Source organism: Haliotis rufescens, unplaced genomic scaffold (genome assembly GCF_023055435.1).
Source record: "Haliotis rufescens isolate VD_foot unplaced genomic scaffold, xgHalRufe1.0.p SCAF_5, whole genome shotgun sequence".
Classification (NCBI taxonomy): domain Eukaryota; kingdom Metazoa; phylum Mollusca; class Gastropoda; order Lepetellida; family Haliotidae; genus Haliotis; species Haliotis rufescens.
Window position 1 is genome coordinate 201,695 of NW_025964223.1, and position 10,396 is coordinate 212,090.

At 41.2% G+C, this 10,396-nt stretch overlaps 1 protein-coding gene across 1 annotated transcript; it reads left to right on the forward strand.

The window, feature by feature from the left end:
* The first annotated feature begins 4,732 nt into the window (after positions 1-4,732).
* LOC124124711 (ras-like GTP-binding protein rhoA) lies at positions 4,733-7,575 on the forward strand. The gene is made up of 3 exons (XM_046487943.2): positions 4,733-4,815; positions 5,525-5,700; positions 6,209-7,575. The coding sequence occupies exons 1-3, from the start codon at positions 4,791-4,793 to the stop codon at positions 6,668-6,670; spliced, it is 663 nt and encodes a 220-aa protein (XP_046343899.1). The 5' UTR covers positions 4,733-4,790; the 3' UTR covers positions 6,671-7,575.
* The last annotated feature ends 2,821 nt before the right edge of the window (positions 7,576-10,396 follow it).

Below are 10,396 nucleotides of genomic sequence, written 5' to 3' on the forward strand. Positions count from 1 at the left end.
CGCGTCAGATGAGGTTATTTTGGTCGTGATTTTAGGACTGTTAAAGGAATATTTTTAACATTTAAGACAACTGTTGAACCATGTGACAAAATTGTGAACTTACGTCACATCAAATATGAAGGGCCAGATTACGTCTGAGTCAGCCGAATGTAGACTACAACATCGCTTATATGAAACTTGGTTTAAGACGATGTTCACGTCGTCTAACATGTCGGAATATACCCAACATGTTGGAATAGTATAATATGTCGGGAATATACAATTTCAGAATTGTCCAACATGTTGGGCATGACGATATTGATGTAGTGAAACATATTGATATGTGAGCGAATTATTTTTTTATAATGTCCTAATTATGTAACTGTCAACATTATTTCACGAGACCGATAATCCGTATTTCTAAGTGTTATCTATTCTTTTTACCACCCATCGTCATTTTTCTGAGAGAAAATTGGCAAAATGCAGGACTCCTTATCTGGAGCAGCGACATCAGCTCGTGAATGTTCGAAGCCCGTTTCTGGTTCCCACCGCCGTCATATTGCTGGAATATTGCTAAAAGCGGCGTAAATCCATACTCACTCACTCACTGTGACATCGTCGTGATTAATGAATGACGCCATCTTCCATTATTTGCGACAATGCTTTCATATGACGTCACGTTGCTATGGATCTCTTCGCAACCAATAAAAACAATGGAACAATTGGATAGAACAAGCCAATCAGCATGAAGACAAGATCATATGGCTCATTGGAGAGTTATTACATAATTAATTTATCACTTTTATATTAAATGTCCCCCTACGCAGACTCCCTGGTCTATGTTATAGTATGGGCTTACGACAGTCGTAACACTAAAAAGGCTTTGTGGATCTGCGCCCTGGCATTCCCCGACCTTAGTGGATCGTTTGACGTCGTATTGCAGCACGCCTGTACGTCTGCTCGCCTCTCTGCTGAATGAAACTTACATCCGCCATGTGCGACTTTTATTACTAAAAAATATTTAAAAGTTTACAGTATGTCATGGACATATTTCACACAAAAAGGGTGACGGCGATTTTAAACATAAGAAGTGCAGTGTTAAATGTTCTGGATGTATGACAGTCGGAGGTGGTTATGGCATGTGGTCTCGCATAGGCGGAGATATTCAGCAAACATGGCGGCGAAATGTGTTTGTTGCTGGGAGGTTCCAGTTGACGAACTTGGTTGCTGGAGCTTCTAGATCCTCTTCGATACTGAAACATCGGGTGAAGAAAAACGAGATGATCATCAAGCGTGTGATTTCGTTAGAGTTTTGCCTCTATTCATCTAGTGATGAATGGGTACCCGATAGAGTAGATGGTAGTGTGAAATGTGTTGTTTGGTTGCATACTCCCAGTTTAGGAATTTAGCCTCAGGTGGACTTTCTAATCTTCCTCAGTAGGAGTGGTGGGCACGGGTGGCGTAGTCGACTAAGGCGCCGCGATTCGCTGTGCAGAGTTGCGTCCCTTGGGCACGCCAGAAACCTATGAATGTGGGTTCGAATTCCGGTTCGCCCCGATTATGTTTCTAGGTTTGTCAGCACCATACCCGTGCTCGTGGGATTCACCGAAGTGATAAACGTCTGAGACCTGCATCACTTCGGGCTTTCCTCCCACATAAAGATGATCTGTGAACTGTATCTATTTGCAAGTTAATGTCATACATTTTCATCTTGGAAGACATTGTCACAGGATTGTTGTTGTTGGTATGTTGTTTTACGCCGCACTCAGCAATATTCCAGTCTGTAAATAATTGTGTCTGGACCAGACAATCCACTGATTGATATCATGAGCATCGACGCAATTGGGATCGATGACATGCTTCAACCAAGTCAGCGAGCCTGACCACCCGATCCCGTTAGTCGCCTCTTACGACAAGCACAGTCGCCTTTTACGGCAAGCATGGGTTGCTGAAGATCTATTCTACCCCGGATCTTCACGGGTTCATTTCACAGGAAACGGTCATAGGTCAGGTAACGGGGTAACCACACCCGTATCACACACCCTGCATACCTGATATGGCTTGTAAATATATTCAATGGGCGATCGATATCGGCTCGGCTGGTAAGAAATTGCAGTTATGTCCCTGAGTGCATCGTCTGCTCGTCTGTTCGGCTATCTTCCCAGGCAGGATGTCTTTCAAACAAGGTGAAAATGTATTGCATTCACTTGGATATATAGGCACTTTACAAATTGATGTTGTGGTATATCATAAAAAGGTTATAATGTGATTTTTATGTCATACCCCAAATCTACCTTCGACCCCATATCCACCCTCGACCCCCATATCTACCCTCGAACCCCTTCGGGCCTTGGGCTGATATAGGGATCTCGGGCTGATATAGGGATTTCGGGCTGATATGGGGTAGGATATCAAAACTATAAAACGATGGCCTTATTACGCACGTGGTGAAGAGAGGTGTATCCAAGGTGTTCGATTCCACACATGGGTACAATGTGGGAAGCCCATTCCTGGTGTCCCCCGCCGTGATATTGGTGGAATATTGCTAAAAGCGGCGTAAAACCCAAATCACTCACTCGTATGGAACACCTGGTACCACTGTAGGAAAGACAAGGATATATATATATATATATATATATATATATATATATATATATATATATATATATTTATATATCAACACCGACACGTTAACGGAATTATTGATTTTGAACAAACCTGAATATCTATAGAGATCATCATATAAACTGAAAACAGACTGATCCTTAAACATTAACAGCCCCCTCATACACTGAAACCCTGACATCCGGGTATTATTTTGAGCATGTTAATGTTTGATAAACCAATTAAACCTCAGTCAGGACAACCCGGGCGATTTCCGGTGACCGTCACCATTCAGGTAGACACTGTGCAATGTATGTCATACGATATATCAACCTACAACAGAGATGACAACAAACAGATACATTGTGCAATATAATTATCCTTTATTATAATGTCTGTATTGTTTGATAGGCGGATAGAAGTTGGCGGATGACAAAGCAGACCCAATTGATGGATCACAACTTCTTTATGTTACTGTAATGGCGACGTTTCGGTAAAGATCCTTATACCGTTGTCAAGATTGATCGTTACCGAAACGTCGCCGTTACAGTAAAATAGAGAAGTTGGTATTCATAAATTGGGTCTACTTTATAATTTCTATGTGTTAAAGTTTTTAGCCGTCACAACAACAACCACATCCAGTGGACACGGGTTTGTTGCCGGTCGGTGAGTTTGTTAACCACTTAAATGACGTGCTGCATTCTACACAACACTTCCTACTCCAACCATGAATTGCCATGAACACACTGGAGATGGAGCTGTAGACGCAGATACGGGTTAATCTGTTTTGACAGTGTACGTATTAATGAACTCCGGCGTATGGAGCAGGCCTGTCCTCATCTGGCCTGTCCTCATCTGGCCTGTCCTCATCTCGCCTGTCCTCATCTGGCCTGTCCTCGTCTGGCCTGTCCTCATATCGACTACACTACTATCAAAACAAACTTATGGATGAGTGCACATCACACTTGTGCCCTTATCCCTTAAGTAAAATGAACTCTTCCAACAAGATAACAAAGACTTTTGATACTGTAATTTCACTGAACTTAAACAGTTTATTTTCGTGCCACGTGGTTTTTTTACATTATGTTACAAAAGTTGACACTCATTGATTAAATAAAACATCCGGCCAAGTTGGCCTTTGAGACACGTACTCTGTAGCTATTATTCCCTGTAAGTATTTGTCATTGAAGGCATCAGTAGACCTAACCATTTAATCCACAGTTCTATCTCTCAATTATCCAACCGTCTCTCTACCAAGACAAAGAGACGTGCAAATGAACAATACCAAAACCTAGGGTCATTAAACATGTCATGTACCAGTAAATATGTCAGCATCTACGAAGAGAAACATGATTAACTTTTAGCCAATGGTGTATGTTGCCGTTATTGAATTAATTCGACCCGTGAAGATCCGGAGTAGAAGAGGTCTTCAGCAACCCATGCTTGCCGACTATGCTTGTCGTAAGAGGCGACTAACGGGATCAGGTGGTCAGGCACGCTGACTTGGTTGATATATGTCATCGTATCCCAATAGTGCATGGATCGATGCTCATGATGTCAATCACTGGATTGTTTGGTCTAGACTTGATCATTTACAGACCGCTGTCATATAGCTGGAATATGTGGCGTTAGATAACAAACAAAAACAACATAGTAAATTAATTCAACCATCGTTTCCTTACTTTTGATACCCCAAATCGTGAAACATACACCATGAAGTAAGTGTATGTTTATGGATACGTGAGACCCACTATTACCTTCACGTTGACATTCATATAATATGCGGATATCTCATTTGTTACCGATCTTAGTTGAGCGGACCCATACCACGGACATCCTGTTTATGGATACTAATATATATGTTACTAAATATAGCTGTGACGATATGGTACAGACATTTGACTACATGCGTTAAACAGGTATGTTCTAGGGTCGTGGTTAAGGTTATTATAACGGAGCACAATGCGATTGCAATCACCTGTGCAGGACCACCATTCGCGTTCCCTGGGTTTCCCCTCTGTTAGTCGGTACTAAAAATAGAACAGCTTAAAACAGCAGCCAATCAGGGCTTCGGATAAATATAGCCACGCTCGAAGTGTATAAGTAACCGGCTCGTGGGCTGTGGTTCTATTATCATTACAAACAGGAGAGTGACGACATCGCTTCAACATTATACTGGTTTAGACACTGATAACGAAAGTTCGACAATGTTCTGCTGTGTGCAACGACAAGGTAAGAATCAGTTTTAGAGGTTATTTTAAATTGTTGAAGAAAATTACAAAATTATACACGATCAAAACTTTTCCATTTTCTAAACATTTACTGTCGATTATATACTACATATGTCGCTTTACTACACTGTTACTAGTAAAACGTATCAAATTTTTCTGTTAGAAAGATAACGTTCTTATCTCATTTCGTCGCTGATACAATATTGAGATATTGTCTTATTGTAATATAAGAAAGAGTTTTCACATACATCCGATTGTATTCACACACACGCACACACACACACACACCGTACACACACCACACACACACACACACACACACACACACACACACACACACACACACATCCTTCTGACTGTTATAGGAGGCGACTATAGTGGGAATCGCTGCTCGTCTGTTCAGCCACTGATTTGCTGGTCCAGACTCGATTAATTACAGGTCACCCTGACATGGCGTGAATAGTGAAGGCTGCGGCGCTTAACAACTTTCACTCTTTTTTTCATATGTTAAACTGTTATATAATGAATGTAAATATGATTATAACAATAAAGGATCAACCGTTTGATTACTTTTTTTAAATAATTTTTTATGCACTTTTTCATATTGATGTACGCCACAATACCAATCTCTAATACCATCCTCACGCCCCAGTATTAAATCGTTTGCTTCTAAGGACCCATATGTTATATTTCGTCTTCTCGTGTTCCAGTGTCTCTGGAGGAGGTGGTGAGTCGACCCCGCAAGAAGCTGGTGATCGTGGGGGACGGGGAGTGCGGCAAGACCTGCCTCCTGTACCGCTTTGCTAAAGACGAATTCGACGAGAAGATTTACATCCCCACTGTGTTTGAGGTGGATGTCACAACAGTTCATCACAACAACTCCGAGGTGAGGATGTAATTCAAAATAACTCCTGTCTTAATCCTTCATATTTCTGTGTGAATTATCTCATAGTACGTCAATATTACAAAAAAGGTTTTCGACAACAATAAATGCTGTTATTGAAAAAATACTCTGTTAAACAAGTAACTAACTTGTGGCCGAGTCTTAAAAGTGTTTCTGGTGTGTTCGCTGACAGTGGCAATGGTATTGAGTTCTGTGCTGTTGAGATGTCGTCATCAGCAATGTTGTTTACAGAGAAGAAATCACATTAGATATTACCATGTGACATTAATACATATTTACAGTTTTATCTTATAAATTCAGATCGAGTTCAGATAGTTAAATCGAACTTGAGAAATCAGTAACTCCGTATAACCTACATCTTCCCGAAGCAAGGGAATTAACTGACTATGGAAACTGGACTTATAAAGTCAGTTAACTCCCTTGCCTCGGGAAGACGTATAACCAGACGACAATGCTGATGGTCTATGCTAACATGTCGTTGCTGTATCAGGTGGAGCTGGTGCTGTACGACACAGCAGGACAGGAAGACTACGACCGACTGCGGCCCTTCTCCTACCCCGACACCGACATCGTTCTCATCTGCTTCTCCGTCAACAACCCCGACAGCCTGGAGAACGTCTCCTACAACTGGGCTCCCGAGATCCGACACTTCTGTGGCAATGTGCCCGTGCTGCTGGTGGGGACAAAACACGACCTGAGAGCCGAGACGACCGACAAAGACTCCGTGGACTCCACCAAGTCCAAGTCCAAGTCCAAGTCCGCGTTCACCACAGTCCAGCAGGGGGAGGAGATGGCGTACCGGATAGGCGCCGTGGCGTACATCGAGTGTTCGGCCAAACTGAACGAGGGGGTGACGGAAGTGTTCACCAGAGCTGTCGCTGAAGCTATGAAAAAGAAGAAGAAGAAGACTAAAATTGGCTCGAAGGGATGTCCTTTCTTTCCAGTTCGATGACTGAATGGATTTGTGCTGATTTCTAGTCAATACATTTACTGACAATACCAAATAAAAATGAACAGTGTTCATGTGTTCCAGGTGGCTTAGCCTTGTGATCAAAGTGTTCGCCTGTCAAATCAAAGGCCCGTTTTCGCTTACCAAAGGTGGTAAGCTTCGTGAAGACAATTTTGGGTGTCTCCGATGGATATTGCCTGCCGAAAAACGGACAAACTCACCCACTCACCCACTCCCCTGTTCAATATTCAGGACGGAGTTCAATTTGCAAAGTATGGCATCGTGAACATATCCAATGATACATATCTACAGACTTGCCACAAACACTGACGTTTGATACTGAGGAGAGAATGAAGAAGAAAGTTGGTACATCATTGATGACATCGTGCTACAAATAGAATGAGCTTCATCTGTGGATGCCCCATCGACTTGATTTAGCGAGAGTAACACGCATTTCAAGTGTATACTATGGACAGGAGTATACGCTTCCTCCAACAAGATGTTAAAGGTCATACATAGTTACATACAGTGTGTCATGTTCGCCATTGTTTGTAGGGGCATCGGGTGGCCTAGTGGTTAAAGTGTTTGCCGGAGCGAAGGCCCGGTTCCGATCCAACTCTTAAAACACCCTTCTTTGGTATGCAGCATTTCTTTTTAAGACATTCCAAATGGCAATAATCAGATTACCATTAATGCGTCCAGTGACGTTTTGATGCTATGTTAATGGCAGTACATGTACATTTTTATTTAAGAATAATCAAAACACCATTAAAGATTCTCAGGACAAGATGTGACGTGACATTTCCCTGAAGTCTTTCATCGTGGTTGTATGTATGTTATAAAGTATCTGTGATAGTGTGCATGTGACTTATGTACGGTTTGATGTGTATTCGTCCATCTCTGTAATGGCTTGTGTTTATTGTTGATAAAAATAAATTATTAATTTAAATTTTATAAAGAGACCTCTTTTATTTCTTACGGTTACGGGGCCACGGGTGGCCCAGTCGAGTAAGGCGCCGCATTTCGCTGTGCAGAGTTGCGTCCCTTGGGCACGCCAGAGACCTATGATTATTGGTTCGAATCCCGGTTTGACCCGATTATGTTTCTAGGTTTGTCGACACCATACCCATACCCGTTTCCTCCCACATTAAGCTGACACGCCGCGATATAGCTGGAATACTGTTAAAAGCGGCGTTAAACCCAATTCACTCACTTACTCTTACGGTAACTGACGACAAGCCCAGCACTGAACTACTCCTGGCAATCTCATTAAATTAGATCGTTTACCTCCATGCGATACCCTAACGAAGAGAGGTATAGTAACCGTGAAGAGAGTTTGGTATCGGTGTTAAAAATCTGATTTTAATGAGATTCCTACTACAGAATCAGAATCAGTTTATTCTCAAAAAACACAAAAGGTGGTACAAGAGCATATTACAATAAATAATCTACAAATAGCAGACAAGATGGCAGTTTTTAACAACATGTGATTACCTAGCATTTTTAATACTAATGGACATTTTTACAATAAATCTCGATAAAATCTTTAGATCCTGTGTGTTTGTTGTTGATAAGAGTTTTACAAATTTTATAATATTTGGCCATTCAGTAAAATATGATGATAGAAATATTTGCCTCTCTCTTTTAAAAAAAATACATCTGAATAAGTAGTGAAATTCATCAGCAATAAATGGAGAATTACATAAGGTGTAATTATGATAACAGGTTCGAAATCGTAGTATTGGAATTGATATTCGTTTTGGCAATAGAAGATATGTATCCAGAACCGGAGTGTCCAAAGGGGCGTTTTGCATTGTAAAAACATTTTCTAGAATTTATACATTCTTTTACAAACCATGGTTTGTTCATCTAATACCACTTACCGACACCCTACCATGTGGTTTCGAACTGCGCATGTCTTCGCCGAGACACTGCACGTGCAGCATGTTATTCCCATGCGCACAACATTAGCGAGCTTCATAACTCTTTGGCACAGAGACAGTTTCAACTGATGTGTGTGTATTGCCACAATATAGTTCGCGAGGAAATAATAAAATAAAGCATTAGTTGATTAAATAACTCGTGAAATGTAATTATTATCCACAGCACATATTCACGTTCTTCTATTATAACTGACATATACTCTTCCATTGAACATCTTATTGCTACCCACAAGCCACCTGAACGTCTAAATACAGTTTATAACCGGGTAATTGTGGATCATCTAGAGAATCAGTTTTGGTTTCCTCTCGTTCACCTGTTATCTTCATCGACATATTCCAAGGATTACTTAAAGTTGCTTGTGCTGCATTATACCTTGATGCTCTTATGTCATATATACACACATAATTGCTAACTAAACAATGACTATGATCTGATGGATTATAAAATGAATTGTTTACACGGTCTTCCATGCCGGCACTATAAGAAATATTAACAGCTTCATCTGTGGTAGTATTCTTAGGAGAGAAATTACAGTTAGTATCACATTCTCTTGTATTACATCAGTCAATGCGTCTCTCAAACCTGTAGTTATAAGTAAACTGTCACTGTAGTCTTTACTATGTACATCTCTGTACAGAGTGTTATTTCTGTTGCATTTATCTAGACCATTACTCATTCTGTTCACATTAAAACAATATCTTGACAGCTGTGCAGTTTTACATAATCTGTCACCTGTAAACATTAGGTATGGAGTATCTGTCACATCTTGAGGCGGTTTAGCGTCTGCTTGCCCCTGCCCACCCGTGTACCCCTATCTGACTCCTCCTCTGTAACCACCTCTAAACCTCCGTTTGGGGGTGTGGAGGGTGTGGAGGGGGGTCTTCCAGATGGTTGTTTACATACAACCTGACAACTACTATGTCAGCCTTCTTTCCATCTCTCTTAGCAGTTCTCAGGCGGGGCATAAGTACCTCTCTCCTATACTCGGCTATTTCTCCTTGGAATTGTTCCATTACTCCATAGAATTAACCTTTGAGCTCCTTCTCACTGAACTTTACGGCATCATGTTCTCTAGTATAGAGAAATTTAGCGATAAGAGGTCTGGGTCTCACCTGGTCATTCTCCTGAGTAGATGTCCGTCTTGGCCCAATTCTATGTACATGTACTCTCTTGAAGTGCAGGTGTGCACTCTCCATCTTCAAATGGTCTTTGATGAATGGCCTGAGAATCCTCTCACTGTCCTCCCATGTTTCATAATACTCCTGGGGCGGTCGGGTAGCTTAGTGGTTAAAGCGTTCGCTCGTCACGCCGAAGACCCAGGTTCGATTCCCGACATGGGTACAATGTGTGAAGCCCATTTCTGGTGTCCCCCGCCGTGATATTGCTGGAATATTGCTAAAAGCGGTGTAAAGCCATACTCACTCACTCACTCATAATACTCCTCTGGAATCTGTGTGTAAATTAGATTGTCTCGCATAGATCTGCACTTCTGATCAATCAAATTTTCTCTGAGATCTATATTTTCAGCTTTAAGATCTTGCGTATGTGAAACTTTCTCTGACAATTCTTTCACCTGCTTTTCAAAACGCTCTTTCTCACTTTTCCAGTCGTGAAACTGACTGCTCATAAAGTTCACACTTTCTTCGATTCTATCAACTTTTGTCTTCAGACAATCTATATCTTTCACATTCACTTCAATGCCCAAAATGTTTATTTTAATGTCAGTCACATCTTTCTCTATCAAATCCAACTTTGACAACTTTCTGTCTATTGAGTCAAGTCTTG

Excerpts from the sequence above, each read along its gene's own strand:
- LOC124124711 (XM_046487943.2), top strand. The coding sequence starts at position 4,791 with ATGTTCTGCTGTGTGCAACGACAAG. Across the intron at positions 4,816-5,524 it reads CTGCTGTGTGCAACGACAAG|TGTCTCTGGAGGAGGTGGTG; the intron begins GTAAGAATCAGT and ends CTCGTGTTCCAG. Across the intron at positions 5,701-6,208 it reads TTCATCACAACAACTCCGAG|GTGGAGCTGGTGCTGTACGA; the intron begins GTGAGGATGTAA and ends TTGCTGTATCAG.